This window comes from Enoplosus armatus, chromosome 7, assembly GCF_043641665.1.
Source record: "Enoplosus armatus isolate fEnoArm2 chromosome 7, fEnoArm2.hap1, whole genome shotgun sequence".
Classification (NCBI taxonomy): Eukaryota; Metazoa; Chordata; class Actinopteri; order Centrarchiformes; family Enoplosidae; genus Enoplosus; species Enoplosus armatus.
The window spans coordinates 12,427,307-12,446,535 of NC_092186.1; the positions used below are offsets into that span (position 1 = coordinate 12,427,307).

At 40.2% G+C, this 19,229-nt stretch overlaps 2 protein-coding genes across 2 annotated transcripts; one reads left to right on the forward strand and one right to left on the reverse strand.

Annotated features, from left to right (window-relative positions):
• The first annotated feature begins 8 nt into the window (after positions 1 to 8).
• Positions 9 to 10,663, forward strand: firrm (fignl1 interacting regulator of recombination and mitosis). Its single transcript, XM_070908555.1, has 22 exons — positions 9 to 89; positions 530 to 634; positions 809 to 949; positions 1,454 to 1,616; positions 1,748 to 1,832; positions 1,968 to 2,106; positions 2,510 to 2,599; positions 2,730 to 2,794; positions 2,908 to 3,056; positions 3,282 to 3,411; positions 3,788 to 3,974; positions 5,172 to 5,254; positions 5,420 to 5,471; positions 5,982 to 6,071; positions 6,861 to 7,046; positions 8,036 to 8,155; positions 8,262 to 8,357; positions 8,439 to 8,552; positions 9,198 to 9,302; positions 9,405 to 9,485; positions 9,565 to 9,711; positions 10,354 to 10,663. Exons 1-22 carry the CDS (start codon positions 24 to 26, stop codon positions 10,561 to 10,563), a joined length of 2,604 nt encoding a protein of 867 aa, XP_070764656.1. The 5' UTR covers positions 9 to 23; the 3' UTR covers positions 10,564 to 10,663.
• scyl3 (SCY1-like, kinase-like 3) lies at positions 10,210 to 17,752 on the reverse strand. Its single transcript, XM_070908556.1, has 15 exons — positions 17,614 to 17,752; positions 17,341 to 17,534; positions 16,563 to 16,748; positions 16,336 to 16,449; positions 16,152 to 16,208; positions 15,970 to 16,072; positions 15,712 to 15,823; positions 15,544 to 15,621; positions 15,145 to 15,284; positions 14,799 to 14,989; positions 14,256 to 14,427; positions 12,950 to 13,111; positions 12,167 to 12,850; positions 12,048 to 12,130; positions 10,210 to 11,610 (listed from the first exon to the last, which is right to left on the reverse strand). Exons 2-15 carry the CDS (start codon positions 17,503 to 17,505, stop codon positions 11,548 to 11,550), a joined length of 2,310 nt encoding a protein of 769 aa, XP_070764657.1. The 5' UTR covers positions 17,506 to 17,534; positions 17,614 to 17,752; the 3' UTR covers positions 10,210 to 11,547.
• Positions 17,753 to 19,229: the final 1,477 nt, after the last annotated feature.

Here is a 19,229-nt window from a genome sequence, read left to right on the forward strand (position 1 = left end):
GTATACTGAAGATAATTACAGACATGTTCCTCCCTCATATTGGTTTGTCAGAGCTAGAAGATGAGTGCTTCTCCAAGATCTTACCAAAGGTGAACAACATGATGAATGCATATTGTCTTTATGATCTATTATGTGAATACCTACACTAGCATTTGTTAAATAACTGCCTGGTCCGGGGAAAAAGTCCTTCAATAACATTATATTCTCTAAACTCAAGGCCATTAAACAAATAAAACATTTTAGATCTTAAGTTCAATTTTCAATGTCAGTTGGCACTGTTGTATAAAGGGGATGTCATTTTTTTCTAACTCTTTCTTTTGATGAGACCTAAATCACTTTTAAATCTGACAGTGGGTTTTCTGCAAAGTTACACTAAATCTTTGCCTTGTGAAGGATTTGTTGTCTTGTGATCGTGGATTTGTTGATAGAACTATTGTTGTCTTGTGAATTACTGGTATGTTTACATCTTCCCTTTAAAACTGTATTGCTTTGTCTGTGTGAATGTCTCTGTCCTCACAAATGTCTGCAGGCAGTGACGATGTTTGACAGCATGATGAAAGAAATCTTCGACCAAGTTGGAGGACTGTCCAGTCAAAACACTGAACTGTGTGCTTTACTAAGGAACATTCTGCAGGTACTATTATTATTATTGCTGATTTAGTTGTTACATTGCAAGGCTGTTCATTTCAAAATGGTACAATTAGTACCTTACAAGTTCATGGTATATATATATATATATTTTCTGAAAAACATTGTTCTCACTTCATATTCATGTTTACTCATATTTTGTTCCTGATGTCTATTTCAGGCAATGATGCAGATAATAGATGCACTGTCCACTTGCGTGCGTCATGTTGGCACATTTGAAGAAGCCCCTGAGCTAGATGCTATCCGCTCGTTACCATCTTGTATCCTGAAAATCCTGAGGGAAACTTTTCAGCACTGCAAGGTCGGTCTGTTTAGTTCACCAGTGGCTGAGTGCAGTTCATTACTCCATGCAGAGGTCACTCCCAATCTGTAATGCATGCTTTTATGCATCTTGAAGTATGCTGTGCAATCTTTGCTGTAATTGGGACTGAATATTTTGATGGTATTTGTAACATTATTGTTAATCATTATTATTGATTAAAATAATCATGTTGTTATTATTACACACCAGATTTAAAAATACTATTTGCAGCACATACTGGGACTCAGCAGCTCATTTGTGCTTCCTCCTAATTTTTCTCTTATGTGTTATTACAATCAGTTATTACCAGAAGTATTATCTGAGGTGTCAACAGCTCAGGAGGACCTCATTAACTGGAAACTGCTGTGATAAGCAGGAAACACGAGCACTTAGGGATGCAAGGGAACATAAAACCTGGTCACAAATAAGTTTAAATCCATCCTCTTTTTGGTAAAAATCTATAAAAATGTAGTTTAAGCTTTTTCCTCTGCATGTTGTCCTCAGGAGAGTGAGGTGGTTTACTGTGGCCGTCTGTCCCTGGTGGCTGACCTGCTGCAGGGACTCTTCAAGGAAGCCTATACCCTCCACAAGGGTCTGTTGGAGCTGCTGGAAGGGATCTTCCTCGACAGCAGTGCCTCAGATGAGGAGGTCTCTAATATTGTAACAGGTGTGTGTTTGTGTGTATTTGTGTCTCTGTTTTCCACTGCCACACCCTTTGCTATTAAACCCTTCCATTGTTTACTTGTACACCATCAATGCAATCTTCAACTCACTGAAGTTATTTCTCATCTTTCTCAGTGATTCACAGCCTGCTGGATATCTGCTCTATTATCTCCAACCTGGACATAGCACTGCATGCTAACACATGGAAATTCCTCATCAAGTCAGTACAGCACACACTTATGTTTCTATTAATGTCATACTAGATGAATCACTTTGTTATAGGAGTTGGATAAATGTAAAGGTTAATTTGGTTAATGAGTGACTTATTTTAAATGGTCATGATTACTGTGTTCAGACAGAGTCTGAAGTACCAGTCATTGGTGGAGGAACATCTTCATCACGGTGACATCTGCAACAGCCTGTGTGACAACCTGTTGGCCTCCTTCCACAACTGTTTGGAGCTGGTTGAACAGATTAAACATGCTGGTCTGCAGGTAGGAAAGCTCTGATTGAAAAAGATGAAACAAGTATTATTTATAACATTTAAGCATATTCACAGATGCAGGACTATTGATTGTGTATTTATTGCATCTGTTAAGTTTAGTGTTGTAGATTTAAGAATGAACTTATTGTTCTTTAGCAGTTATTTTTGTTCACCCGAGAATGAATGTAAGCACAATATGATAAATGTGTTAGCCCAAGCACAGTACAATGACTTTTGTGTATTTGCTAGTTAGTATTTTCTGTATCCTATGTATAGAACGAATGATATATTTATCTTGTGTTATACCCCTTTGTTCTAAGAAAAAGTAACACTTGGGTTTATTAGCGTAAGGTCAAGGGAACACTTGATCTTTGTCACCTTGTTGTGTTAATGCTCTTTTGTCCTTTTTAAAGGAGGCAACACAAAGCCCAGAGTACAAGCTGTTCCAGAAAACTGCAAAGATGTGTAGATTCTTTGCCAACACTTTGGTTCATTACATAAAGGTACTAAAAATGAGGACGTTCTTATGACAAAAATGTTGTGCCATCTCTGTGTCTGCTACATTTTCATTCTCTACTTAAGAATACAAAGCAGCTAAACTTGCATCCCTTCATTCCTTATCCTTTTGAACAGGAATTCAAATTTTTTCTGACAAAGTATTGTAGCTGCTTTCACCAACTCTACCTCCAGATCATCAGGTATGTGTAGTTTGTCTGTTGTATTAAGAAGCAGATTCAGACTGCAGTTTATCCTTTGAGTTGACAATTATTGAGTAGTGTGGAAACATTCTGATGTCTCTGATGTCTTTCAGTAAGTTCCCTCCCAGCTTGTGTGCTCCAACACTGCCCTCTGCTCTGTCCGAGGAACTGAAATCAGCAGCCCTGGTTCCCATGGATGCACTCCTGCTCCAGCTGTTGGCTTTACAGCCCTTCGCTGAAGTTGTGCTTCAGCAGGATCTGCGTGAGTTTAAAGATTGTCTTCTGCTTGCTGTTTTTCCCCGATACTGTGGCAGGGTTTCGAATGCCATACAATATAGAGAATAAAGTGTTTATTGTAACAGAAAATAATAGAGGTCTTGTGGTGGTGAATCAAACTGTGACTTCATGTTTCTAGCTGCTAACTGACACTTGCAATAAAATATTCAACATACATTCCTAGAATGACCTGAATCTTGTTTGTCTGCAGGGTTAAGTCCTGAACATGGGCTTCCTCAGTGTCTTTTGCTGGTGAGTGTCCTGGGTCAGCTCGCCTCCCAACCAGAGGAGGTGCTGCAGCTTTGGTTCACTGGCAGCCAGTTCTCAGAAGAGACACCCAGGTAATAAATAATAAATCAACTCAATCTTTGTTTAAACATTTGGTGCTTTAATGCAGAGACCAACAGTTAACGGTAGAACTATAGCTATAACCTTTTAATTACCAGCAGCAAGAATATTGTTTTTTGATGTTGATGGATTATTGATGATTTTATTTTATCCACAGTTTTAATTTCAGTTTTCCTATTTTATAGAGTAAATCCATTTCAGCTCCGACTTAACTGATTTAAATAGGATTCTTGGCAGATATGATTTGTTTTTATTGCATTCTGAAGCTGCAGTCCTGAAAGACATTATACTATTCAGTTATGTATTTAAGCTAATGTGTAAATATGTGTAAAATGCTTCTTAATTCATCTCCATCCCCAATGTTTCCAGGCTTCCTCTCTTCCAGGCCTTGTTCACTTGTTTCAGACGATGCTATACTGAGCGTCAGGTACCGGTGCTGTTGCCAGGGGTGATGATGAAGGGTCAGGCCCAGGTCCAGGTCACTCTGCACCACCACATCTGTGTGCAACTCTGTGCCAGTGTGGCTGCGCTTCCCCCAGTCTACTTCCCTGTGCTGGTGAGGTCTACAAACCTAACCACATACACACTATTGTATGCAGCATCACTAGAAACAGTAATACATGTTTACATGCTTAGACTATGTTCCATCATCATGTTTTGGTTCAGGCATCATCTCTACTTACTTGTTCTCCCACTGGACACAAAAATCAAGCAGCTGGCCATTTCTTTTGTAGTAGAAACTAGGGCTGGGAATGTAGTTTGAAAAAACTAAGTTAGGGAGGGATTGAGAAAGCAAATCTAAACAAAATCTGAAATGTAACTTTGGTTGTTTAGTTATGGTAGTAGATAAAACCCAGCAACTTTTGCTATAGACAGAACCTGCAGAAAACATCATTGACCACCTGAACCCTATTGGCAAGCAGCTCTGCAAATAATCAAGAATGTGTGCTACAGACAGGATTTGTTTCAGTTGCGGGTGTGGTGTTTGGAACAGTGGGGGCTGACCTTCTCACAGCAGGGTTACGATGAAACTTGCCAGGATGTGTCTTTTAAACAATTTGTCTTGAGTCTCACTTGGACCTGACCCGACCTCAAACTCATCTGTACATGGGTGCTTGCCATGAGTTTGACTTTATCACTTTACTCATGACAGCTGGTGTTTTCATGGTCAAAGGAGTTTTAAGTAGAGCCCTACCGATATGTTGGTAGTTGGAAATTATTGGCCAATATTGGTTTATCACAGATACTGTACAGATACTATATCTATACTGGCAAATATTTTGTAAAATATACCAAAAGAAATTGCAGTGCATTAACATTCATAGGCTGCGTTTTATCCTTATTTGATGGAAATTTAATGGAATTGTTGTATGTATTGTTCAACCACTAAATAAGCATTTTAGGGATCCTTGTCTAGAACATTTGTTGTTTGTGATCATTTTAAAAACATTGGCCATTATATGATTTTAAGATTTTTTCACTCTCAAACTTAAAAATTAAAAAATAAATATTGGCATCAAAAATGAAGTATTAATTGGACTGAAGTTTTAAGTAATGTGTTTCTTTTGGATATCTAATCACATTCTGGCCATTTGCAGGTGCAGGATTTCCCGCCATTCAATGGAAATGATTCTTTCACTTTCGTTGTCTCTTTCTTTTAAATCCCCCTATGTTTTTTTTTCCTTTGATACCCTTCTCCTCTTCCTCCTCCTGTCTCCCTGACTTCCCCTCACCTTTTATCTCTCTTTTTCAGGAGCGATGTTTGGTCGATGCTGTACTGCAGGCTGATACTCAGACAGCTCTACTGGCAACAGATGTGTGGTGCTTTACAGCACGGTGAGAGTCTGTTCACATATATCATTTGCATTTTAAAGAAGCACGCACTGTGCAGCTGTATTTTCATTGGGGCATACTTTCCTTTTTGCTACAGTATATCACAAACCCCAGACTTTATTATTGTAAGCATGCTTAACACATTTTTGTCTTCTCTGCTTGGGACAGGTATGGGACAGCAGAACTTTGTCTACATCATGTCCTCCTCATTGCTCAGCTGGTGGGTAAAGATCAGGAAAATACACAGTACAGTTGAGAGAATACATTTTTTGGTCTTATGGCACTTTACAACCCACATGAACTATGAAGAAGCTCAGTAGACCTTCATATTGTAGACTTGTTATATTTTGCAAACATAATTTACAAGATCTCATCCCAACTTCTGAAATCTTGGCTCTCATATCTCTGCATGTCTATGACCTCTTCCTGAGCACTTTCTAAAATAACTCTAAATCCCCTTAATCTCTCTGTAGGGTTATGGATTAGTATGGGGTCCTCCCTGTTTTCTGTGGCACCCCAACAGAGGTGACAATTGGTGTTGTTGGAACTTTGGGACACCTTTTCATAACCTGTTACGTCATTACGTCATCAGATCGAGTTGGATCTCACTCACTTCCATACACGTCCCCCACCTTCAGTTCTTCGCCTTTCTTCTTGCCTGATGCCCTGGTGATTTCCCTTCACACTGACACTCACACTGTTCCTCACCTCCTCTCTGCTTCTCCTTCAGGTGAAAGCTTGCGCCACTGAGTGTTACCAGTCGTTCCACCTGGGCCTGCTGCTCAAACGCATGGTTTTCCTCATGACGCCGAACCACCAGGTTAGAAACCCTGGGAACTGAAATGATCATATTTACACAAAGGGTGTCGACACACACCTCATTTTTTGTATCGAAATTCACTCAAAAACTGAGGTTTTGCCATCATCACATTCGACAGTTTAATAAATATCGTAGTGAAAAGCCAAATAAGATGTAAGATGAAGAAAAAATTGGGTGACTTTAACAATGAAAATTGTGTGGCCTTTGTATTGCATGTGATGATTTGCATCTAACAGCCACCTTACTGACAAAAAATGAGTTTGTATATTTTGAATATCATTCTGCATACCGTCTGTTGCCACAAAAGTTGGTTTCCCTTAAAGATAAATAGAGAGACTCAGACTTCTGAAAACATCAGTGTGGAGTGCATTGTTTCTTAATACTTTCTTTTCACAAGTTTCAAAATCAAAGTGGTTTAAGAGCTTTCTTTCTCTTGATATGGCCTTAAACATTTAGGGGCATTGGGGCTCTAACCCTAACCCTTCTTCCAAAAGATATTTCCTCATTTCATGTTTTGATGATGGTGGTAAAGAGCACTGTCTATCACATTTGTCCAAAACAGTTGGGTTAAGATCTGGTGACTGTAAAGGCCATAGTGTGAATCACATAACTGTAATGCTCACCAAACTGTTCAGTGCAAAGAATTGGCTGCATTTGTTAGTTTCTCCACTCATTTACTCAGGGTAACTGATTGTGTCTATATAATTTTAAAAAACACATTGAACATTGTGAGATCATCACCTTGATATAAGGTGATTTTTCATTCATCTGAAATGTTTGTTTTTCCAGATGGAGCTGGTGGCGCGCTTCCCACCCTCTGAGGTGGAAAACCTTTCGTTGTGGCGACATGTCCTCCTCAGAGCTCTTTCACACGATGCCCGACATCGTGTAGAGATAGACATCATAGGCCTCACTCAAAAAGCTCTGACCGACTGGCAGAATGGAGGCTACAAACTAGTACAAGTGGACAAAGTGGTGAGGACAACCTCAGATACGGGTTGTAGCAGGGGTGGAACCGTCTGTCTGCTTCAAGTCTGCTTCAAGTCTGCTTCAAGTCTGCTTCAAGTCTGCTTTTTGTTCGTGTCACTGTAGAGGACTGTTTGATGGTTGTTTCTGTTTTTTACTCCCACCTAGCATGATTGAGTGGTGGGTTGTTATTTTCTTTGTGATATCGAATACATAGAAAGAAAGGGGCAGTACCAACATGAAGGTCAAGGCTGCTGCTTACGAGTGGATAGATAACAAATGACCACAAATGATTAGTAAGAGTAAGATAAGCTTGTTCCCCTGGTTGAAAACAGATGACACAGATAAGATTGTTAGAGACCTCTCTCCTTTGTTGGTGTGTGAAATGTCAGTGCTTATTGAAGTGAGAGCCAAACTTTTCTCTTATAGTATTGCAGGTGAGACCACTTTCTCGTCCCTTTGACGATAAGGTTTTAAGTCTTGATAGCAAAATGATGCACTGAATCATCAGTTTATTGTTTTTGTTTTAGCACATTGTGCATTTTAATGATTTGTCACTCATATTTAACTGAAATTAAGGTGGATAGGGTTTGACAGAACACCATCTGGTACTGCTGGATGAAACACATAATTGTCAAACGCTGTTCGACTGTTGAGAGCAATTAGTCTTCACGTTGTCTAGAGATGGTTTAGACCATAAGTTATGTGATCATTTGTTAGTCGTGTTGGTTTTAGAATGTGACACAGTGTCGAATGTTAATTTTATTTAGTCATGATACTTAAAGGATCTGTCCTTTCATCCACCTTCAGTGATTGTAAAAAAAACAATCTTGTGATTCAGGGTGCATTCAGTCATGGAGTCCAGCTGCTATCAGTCAAATTCTTGCCAACGTGATTAAATCCAGCCAAGAAAACAATGCAAGGAAGCAGAGGGTGGGAGAATTTGAAATGGAAAATATACACAAATGTAGTATTTAAAAAGTCTCTCCTGTGTCCAGAATGTGGTGCTGTTGTCCCTCCTAGCGGTGGTCTGGGGGCAAACATCTCCTGAGGAACAGTGTGTGTTGTCTGCAATGAGGATAATCACACAGCTGTGGTTACGAATGAGCCCAGACCAGGTGAGATTTACACACACACACACACATACACACACACACACACATACACACATATCTATGTAGTGTACATGTATGACTGTTATCCCTGTAACCTGTCATACTCCAGGTGCAGACCCACCCTGTGCTCCAGTGCACTCTGCAGCTGCTGCTCTCAATATCAGCCATTTTAGTGAAAAACCTCGAACATCAAGTCATTCTTCAGGTATGCTGTTAGTTTTCAGAGTTCACATTAAACACATGAATAGTGGAGAACACTTCTGCTGACTGTGTGTGTGTGTCCCAGGCTCTGTTGTGTGTGGATACTGTGGTGTCTCAGAAGTGTGCAGATCAGCTGCTGCTGGCTGCTCTGCAGTTCCTCTCCTCCCTGGGGAGTATCTTTGTCCCTCCTGACAGCCAGGTAATGACCAGACAATTGCAAATGACCTTTTAGTTCATTGCACTCCTTACTGAGGGTGCTACAATTATTCTACTGCTGTTCTCAAAGTCGAATGAGTCCATACATTAAAAAAAATGTAGTTTCAAGGTTATTTTTCAAGGCTTTTCTCTCTTCTATATATTCGTGAAGTTAATACTGTTGTGTTGCCAAGTACCAAGTATGCCGTTTGAAACGTCACTTTGGGTCTTGTATCTTAAGATGTGCAGTTGTCATTATTTGTCATCATTGACATTTCTTAGACTAAAGCAGTGGTTCTGTGTGGATGTTGGCAGACCTAAAGCTGAATGAATATAATGCATGGGGTGACATAAACAAACAAAAGTGCTCTGATGCTAGCAAGGCTATTTTGCGAACCTGAATCTTTTGTTTGTCAATCACCTGTATTGTTAATGATTGATAAAAATGAAATCCACTTTTGCGTGACAGAAAAAGTTTGAGATCCACTGGCCTAAAGGAATAATCTATTATCTATTATATTAAAAAAAACAAATAATCAGTAATGATCATTAGTTGAAACCATAGATACAAGATTTTAATACAGAATCTGCTCAATTCTGAAGTCTACAGCGTAAATATATTCTCATATTTTGTCTTTCACGCCAACAGAATCAAATTCTGCCGAGGCTGAGTAGGCTGTTTGGAGCCCTGCTGTCTGACAGATCCTGGCCGCTACATCAGCACGCCCTAGAGGCCTTTTCTCACTTTGCAGAAGTACGGCAGGAACTCGATAGCTGTTACTAATACTAGCTACTATTACTACTACTACTGTTTCTGCTTTGTCATAAACCTAATGCGTCCTTTTTGATATTTAAGATTACAAACCATGAGCAGGTAATTTCCCAGAGTTTGTGTGAAGAAGATACCAAGACGAAGGTGGTGAACTATCTTAGCAAGGTAAGAGATTCAAACATATTGCGATGAAGATCAACCTTAGATAAAACAGATGGATGTAAACAAGTCTGTTTTGTTGTAGACTGTGAATGCACAGGAAGATGTGGAGTCACGGCTACAGAGGCTCAAGCTGGAGATGGCAGTTATTGAGCAACACAATGACAGACTGGAGAACAACAAAGAAAATGCTTGTAACGAACTGGCTGCTGAAGCTGTTGCAGATCCAGCGGTTAGTGGTGCCATTAAGTTAAATGAAAATTTCAGTCACAGGCTTCCTGAATATGCATGCTCAGCGTTGCTTCACATTTGTATGGTCCAAGTCACTCCAAGTGGCAGCTGGCCAGTACGACGCTTCCCCCTGGTGTACATGTACACTACCTCCTACCACGCTATTATTAATGAATATTTTATTATTTTATTTGATAGCTGACAGAGTGTGACAGGAAATACTGTGATGGAAGTCCCTGGCTGGAAATGAACTGGGAACTTCATGGTTTTCAGTGGGGTTGACGTTTTGATTGGAACCTCATTTCTGGTGGTTTCCATTGCCTATATATACTGCATACATATTTTTTTATAAATATCAATTGGTGCGATTTAAGTATTTGATTTAATCCTAATAAATATTTAATATTTCTAGTAGCTCATTCCAAACTTTTTGTAGCAATAAGACGAGCACTTTAAAATAGTACATTTATTTAGCAAAATACCTATCAGTAAAAAACATTACATAATGTCCTGCTCAGCAAGTCAAAATTTAATTTTCACAAGCAAGACTTTTGCCTTGTCTGATGTGAAATTCAATCACGTGTGAGGGAGTATTTAATTAATGAAAAGATGTATATTCTCCCTGTGATTATTCCTCCCTCAGCCATGCCCAAAGAGATCTCGGCAGGAGACCAGTGCAGAGGAGGAGTACAGCCGCTACATCCAAACAGCTGAGAGTGCTTTGAAAGCCCTTCAGGTTCTCACTGAGGGTAAAACCAACACTGCTGCTCCATCTCCGCAGTGGCTGCAATCCAGACTACTGGAGCTGCAGACCCTCATAACCCACATCAGTACAGCCAGACACCAAACCTAGGTGCTCCAGTTTGTTTACTTCATGTATAGAACAATTATTTAACTTACGGTCTGTATACTCTTTGCTGCTGAAAATGTTTCTCTTCACTTTTTAAAACGGTCTGTGGTCAGTCTTGACTGATGTTATTGTTTATTAAACTTGTTTGAATACATATTTGTTTTTATTTAGCACTAAGTCAAACAGGAGTCTTCATTAACTTAGTTATCAAAAGTTATTAAAATTGTGCCGTAAGAAATTCCCACGTTTAGTATCCATATCTGATAGAGGCCTTTTCTGTCAGCTTGTTGTATGAAAGTCAAAGGAAGTAGCTGCTGTCAATTGCCCTAAACAATTGTAATTACTTAATAAAAAGGTAAATCTAACAAACATCTGATAAAACAGAACAGGGTCATATTTGATACAATAAAATCTTTACTTCACCAGCAACCAAAAAGCTACTAATAAATTATGTAATATCTATTTCACATTCATTCAAAGTGCAAGCCTGTAAATCAAACTTGACACATTTTGGACAAGTTGTGTCTCGCCAAAAAGTGTACCTTGATCTTCATGCCAGTAGTGAAGTTGGCACATTAAAAAAAACAAAAAAAACAATTCACAGAAGCAGGTAAAAACAGGATGACATTCACCTCTGATTAAGATCCTCATTCATCTTCAGGTGACTAGTATCAGTTGGCAAACAATTAAGAATGGCTTCCAAATCCAGCACCATCCGAAAAGCTTCCAATCCTTCCACTTCAAATGAAATTTATCTTAATGAACAGACTGATAATAAATGTCCAGGAACCAACAGAACAGGATAAAAAAAGTCTCTGCCCATCATTATTATTCTTACTGCATCATGCTGTTAAATGAGGACTGGAGCAACTTTCAGCTTACAGGCCGTCTGAAACGGTGCTTCCAGGGTTGGTGTATTGTGAGGATTTCAGTTTTCCAGTGGTCCAGTCTTTTGCTCCAGATCAATCAAAGACGGATCAAACATCATCACCAGGCATTCTCATCCTCCCAGTTCAGGTCATCTTCATCCCCCCAGCCATCTGTTTCAGTCTTGTAAATATGTAAACAAAGAACAATAAATCAGTGAGAGGTAAGTTTGTAAATGAGGATAAATTCTCTCTCCTAGATGCATACGCAATCATTAACAAGATGGAAAAGGTGATTTTTTTAAAAACATACTATAGACAAGTACACACTTGTATCTCTCCTTACAAACACACTGCTTTTGTATTTCCAAATGCAAAATTCTGATTGACAGATATTGCTTCATATCGAGGGATCACAAAGGAAAAAAAGGTTAGGAACCATATATTTAATGTGTTGCAGCTCTGGTTCTACTGGTCCTTATGTTGTTGGTAAAGATTTCTGTGAAAGCCTAAAAAGTACTGAGGCACATTAATTCGTCCACCTTAGAAACCTGATCCAATCGATGTCCCAGGAAATACAATTTGAAAACAAAGCAAAAAGATCACTCTACACACACTCACCTCAGTCAGGTTGGCAGCTGCGAACTTGGCAGTGAGTGTTATAGTATCGATGGAGGAGTCAACCTGCAGAGATTTATAGCTTTCTGAAGAGGCTGAAGACAGTCCAGCATCATTCACACTGCTCTCGTCCAGTGGCAGCAGAGCTGGAGAGGACAGTTTGATGTCCGGCACCATGTCTGCAAACAAATCCAGCTCTGGGTCTTGCTCTACCTTTTTCTTCACCTTAATGGTGAACTCTTCCCCCAGACCTCCTATCCCACCGTTCTTTTGTGGCACTGAAGGCTTGAGGTTTAATGGGCTGTGTGATTTCTCTGAGTCTTTCTCTTCTTGAGCCCAGCCATCGTCCCACGAGGAAGTGGTCTTGCCCTTTGTGGATTGTCGCAGTGTTGATGTCAATTTGAGGGGTTTGGAGGAACCCAGTCTCAGTGCTTCAGGAGCATGTTTTACAGGTGTAGTAGCGCCCCCTCTGGGTGGTGTGAGTATAACTGGGTCTGATAAAGGAGCCGTAGGGGACAGATCTGAGGTAGGTTCAGTGTCCTCAAAGTCGTCCCACGGCTCCTCTTCCATGTTCGGGTGTGAGAGTGGCAGTCTGCTGCTGACTGGATCTTCTCTCTCTGAGGCCTGAATGTGGATCTGCACTGACTGTCCGTTTCTGTTCTCGCTCTCTTCAGGGTCGCTCCAGTCAGGCCAGTCGTCCACTGGACCTTCTCGTCTGTCAGCCTGCTCTGGGCAGTATGACTGAGGCTCCATTGCACTGTCTTGACAAAAGCCGTTCAAAGGTAGAGACGTCGGTCTACTGACATCTGAAATGTAAAAAAAATGGGTTAGGGTTGTAGGTAGGTGAATTCAAATTAAAACAAAATTAAAATTAAAATGAAACAGCATGGGGACGGGGGTCATACCTGATTTCGGTGCCAGAGGGTAACTTCTTGGAGTCTCCCTATTACTTGCTAAGTGACCCAAGACCAGGCCTTCAGTCCCTGACGGTCTGGGGAACAAACTCAAGACTTTCGAAGGCTGGGCCATTTGAGGTTGGGAGCCTCCAACTATATGGACAGGTGAAGCTGAAGAATAGAGGTAAAGTAAGATAAGCGTCCACCAAATGTTACTTTCTTTAAACCTTCACTAATTAATAGTTTGCTGTACAGTTTGATTGTACAGTAGTTAATGAGGAGTTACATTCAATCATCTAAATCCAGCTTTTCTAGTTTGACCGGACTCAGAAAACCTGTTTCTTGAACCTTGAGGCCAACAACGAGACATTATTTGGCAGACACAAACATGGTGACAGTATCACGATCCCAAGGCCCTGTACTACTTTAAGCAAAGGTTCTTCCTGTAGTCAAACAATCATATCAGTTTGAATCTCTCTGTACTGGTTATCTGATCATTTTATTTATTTTTAAATTCCTCTAAGTCTGAGCTCGAAATTGACAAAAATCTTCCATCTGTCCCACATCAGATTAAAAAAAGGGGACCCTGAGAAGCCTCGACAGTCTAGACTCCAGTCTTCTCCAGTCATTTTGAAAATATTTGTATAAACTTGCCTTCTGTTACAATTCTAGGATTGTTCCGTTGTTAACTACCACCTACTGTTCTTAATACCTTGTTTTGATAAGAAGCAGGATCATATAACTTAGACTAGTAGGCTTTGGACTAAATTTGGGAAGAGGAAACCATAGCAGAATTTGTGCAATACACATCTCTAAAGAAGTTGCACAAACAAAACGGTGAAGTTAAGTTTGATACAGCACCTTTCATTGTTATTGTCATTAGTAGGTCAATGCCTTTAGCCAGTCAGCCTGGTCTGTCAGGGATTCAAGAGAGAAGAATATACCTCCAAATCACATCAGACAACTAAACACTTAAAAATCTTTCAGTGACCAATTAAAACAATGGATGATTAATGCATTCACACGTCAGCACTAAACCCTCTTTTGCTTCTGCTATCTGCTGTACATGTCCTGCTTGTTTGCAATGTTGTTCTATATGTATATATGTCACCACTGCTTTTACTGTTTTTAACAACTGTCCTTTTCCAATCTTTAAATTGCCCTGTTTTGTTTTGCTTTGATGTATTTTAGGAAGCCTTTTTAAACATCTTGGCCAGGGAAAAATGAAAAATAGCCTCTTAGCTAACTCTGGCATGTGTTTTTATTTATTTGCACTGTCCCTTCTCTCAAATAAACTTAACTAAGTGTTGCTTACTTTCAGGGGTGACCTCTGTAGACTTGGTGAAGTTGGGTGTTGTGCGTTTAAAGACCTTGGTTCTCTCTCCACCAACCACCACTTGAGCCCCCAGCAAGGGCACCAACACCGCCAGACTCTGCAGCGTCATGGCAACCAGAGAATCATTGGTGTCTCTCATTCCTAACAAAACCTGCAGCCAGGAACAAACCAAAAAAATATTATGTAACTAAGAGAATTGCATAATGATAGTTATGTCTACCCTGACATGTACAACAACTCCAATGTAATTTCCTACATTCTTCTTGGTCTGGAAATCATAATCCATTTTGAAGGAATAGTTCAACATTTTTGGAGTAAGCCAGGCTAGCTCTTTCCCCCTGCTTCTAGTCTTTATGCTAAGCTAATCTGCTCCTGGCTCTAGCTCTACAAGTAATGCTCAGACATGAGAGTGAGGCCGATCATCTCATCTAGCTTTCAGCAAAAAAGCCAATAAGCGTATTTCCAGAAAATGTCAAACTATTCCTAACTAGATAAAATTCTGGTACTATATCAACACTCCACCTGAGGTAAGATCTGGTTTTTGAGTTCATCGCGGGAGAAGAACTCAGCGTAGATGTGGATGTGAGCCAGCAACACGATCCGGACGTGTTCCTCGTTGACCTTGAAGAGCTTGAGAAGCTGAGGAATCACATGTTTACGGTAAAGGGACACAGACAGCAGGCATTCTTCACCGCTACCACCACCACTGGAATCTGTCCACATAGACGACATAAAGGAGAGGAGCATGAGCAACAACCACTTACAGTTTCACAGAGGAGTTGTGCCTGACAGCTGAAGTATGCTTCTTTCTCTTTGACAGGGGATTAAAAGATCTGAGTTATTATTAGCAGCAAGGGATCCATCTTACCCTTCTTTGGCCTTAGAAGATGAGGCAGGAAGCTTTTGACAGCCATGGGTTCTGCAAAAACCAGGGAGTTGAGGAGTTTGGGGACAAGGCGTGCAGCTATCAGCTCTTCAGGGAGACTCTGGACCCGGTCTAGAAGAAACCTACACAAATAGACACACAATGAGCATGTTGAGGGGTTTAGTTAAAATTATACATTATTTAATTGAGGGAACGTATTAGAAACACTATTTTAAAATTCTGAGAGTATTATATATATAGCTAAAAGTGTGGACTATGTTGCAAAACAATATGACTATGTTGCAAAACACGTCTGTTTTGCATGAACACAATGCACTAATAACAAAGGAGCACACTGAATAAAAAAGACCGGAAGTAAATCAAGACTACATCGTTTCTCACTTAAAGAATTCATTCTTTTCTTCTTCCATCTTCAAGGTCAGGCTCTTCAGAAAATTCATCACTTCCAGAAAGTCATTCCTATTCATAGAAAAATACGTTGAGTGTTTGAAAATAAATCATTTCCTGTATGTACTGATATCAGCAAAAGCATAACATGACCATACTAACCTGAAAAAGTCATGAGTCAGCAGGTAGCTGAGTGGAGATCGAGACAAGGGGTCAGAGTTCAGCAGGCCCGCTTGCAGGGTCTTCTTCAGACTGTCAGACAGCTCCTGTGACACTGGAAACAACAGAGGAAACAGAGGGATGAACAAGTGTCGGAGAAGGTACGTGTATATACTGATAAGATTTGACAAGATGCAACATTACGGTTGAGGTCATGAGTAAACACGGCGCTAAACATTACGAAGCCTACACTCTGCTCACCATAGCCGTTCAGGAGAGAGATGAGGGTCTCCATCATCATTCCAAAAGAGTAACAGTCCCGAGAGTGAGCATTTTTCTCCGGAAGCATTTTAAAGCCCTCAACCTGCCAACAACATGTTTCATGAGAACTTGTGAACAAGAGGGGGAAGTTCATCCATTTTTCTGACCTTTAATCTGCTTACCAGCTCCTCTGGAGGAACGCAGCTGGCCTCTCTCACATTCCCAATGCTTGTGAGAAACTGAGGAGTTGAGGAAAATTGAAAATCAAAACATAGAACTGATATACTAAGTGAGTCTTCAAATGTCTGACCTAGGTGCTTTAAATTTTTGGAGTAGCCAAGACACACAGATTATTCAATCTCTCACCTCAGGCGTTGCTTCAGAGAACTTGCAGACAGTCTCCATCCCTCCTAGTTTCCAATGACCATCTTCACTGACAAATACAGAAGAAATGCAGACGTTGTTGTGGCTTGATTTGCCCTGGTGGTAAAGGAAGAAAGGTTAGGAACTTATCCATGATGCCTTCAGGCCAACTTGTTTTCTCTCATTCTTTAATCACATGCATTACTGTAATTGTGCTCTTTTTTGCTCACCCTCTCGTGCAGAAAGACAAGTGCCAGTAGGAGGTCATAGATGCCTGCACAGATTTCCTCTGGGGAGAGGCTGTCCAGCAGCAGCTCCAGGGGCTGCACACGCTCCGTCACCAGGTGGATGCCGCCGTCCTGCACTGAGCAGGACAGGAAGCGCAGCAGACATGGGTGCCTCAAGGTCTTCAGGTGCTGCAGGAAATTAAAGCATTTCTTTATTTCCTATAAAAAGTGGAAGTCATACAGCCGATGGAAAAACCATGAGTGGGAACTGATTATGCAGCCTGAGTGCCAAAACCACTAATAGCTATTTAAATCAAATACAGACTGCTGTCAATGCAAAGCATAAGGACATATTTTGGTGGTGTTGGTTCTGTATAAGAGTAGAGTACTTTACCTGTATGAGGAAATTATTCTAAATTTCATGATGATGATAGTGAATTAGGTGGTGTGTCTCCAGAGTGAGCCACTATGCTGCAGTACAATTATTCAGCATTTGCCTCTAATGAGAATACATCGATCATACATGATATTATATATATAAAATGAATTGTGTTTTTAGAAGGGAACCTTTTGTGGCAGATTGGAAGAGGAGCAGTTGTTTGCAGTGTAATGTTAATGCTTTTCTGACAAATGTTGCTTCACTACAGCAGCAACGGTATTCCACATGGGCTGGGCACTTGTATGTACAAGACAATAAACAACTGCAACTACAACAACTACTACTTATACTATAAGGTAGCCAGTGTGAAGTGGTATCAGGACGAGGCGTCAGTATAACTACCTTGGCAGCTTTGTTGACTTTGTCCTCATTGCCCCGTTTATGAACAAACACGGAAGCAGGCTTTCCATCCTGGAGCATCGCCGAGTACATGGTGAGTCCAGAGGGCAGGGTCAGGAGAGGCTCCTCCAGGGTACAGCTCCGCACCGCGCTGCTCTCCGCACCCATAGCCGCGCTTGTTCGTGGACCTGGGTTGCCTGTTGCAAAGCGAGGTTGTCAGTTGTTAAACATTCAAATACAAACCCTTGTTACAGAGTGAAGTTGGCATACTGGTACCTGTTTGGCTGCACTGGATGTAAGTCACCGCTGCTATGTGAGAAGTTAGCTAGTGTTGATAGTTGCCTAGCTGGCTAACCTCGGCGTTACGTTAGCCAGCTTGTCATTGCTACGCTTGTCGGCAGCACTTCCGCCTCCAAACAAGCATACTAATCGCGATGGTGCGCAAAATGAACCAAATAATACACAAAATATGATCAAACTGTTAGTTACAAAAGCACAAGATAAATCCCTAGTCACTTCTTGTCAAATCAACGATGCTAACGTGGAGCGAAAGCTGCGCTGTAAACACGGACTCTTCCGGTAAAAGACGAAACCACAAAGCTGGAGACACTGCTACTTTTAAAATATTAGAATTTAGTCACTGGGGCTTATTTGCTTAATATTTTAGATTTTTTTTATTATATACAAGATTCATATCATCTAATCATAAACTACTACATTAATCGGCTTAATTGTAGGTTTTAAAATCATACAGAACCAAAAATACCCCTGCTCGTAAATCTAATGGTTGCAACCAAAGTGGTGTGAGATAACGCAGGTATGCTCACAGTGAGGTACCATATGGTGACTATAATGACTATAGAAACTATCAGAGTATGTCTTGAAAAGCTCTCAAAAGTCTGTGTTGCCTTGGTTTGGGGAAATGAGAATCTGTGGTCCCGTGTGTGTCTTTGTTGGGGTCCCTAGTATGACAAAGTTAGGAAGATATTTAGCAACCCTGGAGTAAAAGCCAAAGCCGCTACATGGCATGCCCGGTACTTCATACGGCTCTTAAAGGGACAGTTCTTATATTTCTGCTTTAGTGTAGTGCTGGCTGCAAAGCATGACACTGTGGCCAAGAGTCATATCCAAGCAAATGTGTGAACACCAGCGCAATATTACAAGTGAAGTGACAGCATATGAAGCATTTCTCTGATTGTTACAGGCTTCTTCAAATAATAATGTAAACACAATTTCCCTCATGATTTATCTGCTTTTGTAAATGGGGTTGAGTTGCATGACCATCCAACAAGGGCTATCAAAACGTTCAGAACATTAACTTGAGTTACTGTATACACTCATATTACCTGGAAATGTTAAATCTCAAATGTTGTTTTGTTTGTGTTCTATGTGTGTATTGATTAAGTTATCATTAAAATGTTATTAATAAATACTGAAAAATTGATCATCTGTATTCTGCTGTGTGTGTGTGAAACAGTGATGAAGAGACACAGAGCACTGAAATTGTATTTTTTATTTTATTAAATTTTATTTTTATTTTAAATTATTTTCCACTTCATTGTGTATTTAAATATATTTGTTTGTCTTATAAAGCACTTTGAATTGCCACTGTGTTTGAAAATATAATAAATACCTTGCCTTACAAACACATATATTCATCTGAAGTGGAGATCATGTTTCCAATACTGTGAGTGGATTAACATACTGTCATCTGTGAGTACAGTACACATTCAAGGTATTTGTACTTTACTTGAATATTTCCATTTTATGCTACTTTATACTTCTACTCCTCTACATCTCAGAGGCAAATATAATACTGCACTACATTTGTCTGACAACTTTAGTCACTTTTCAGATTACAATTACCCATCCTGTCCACTGAAAACCATGTA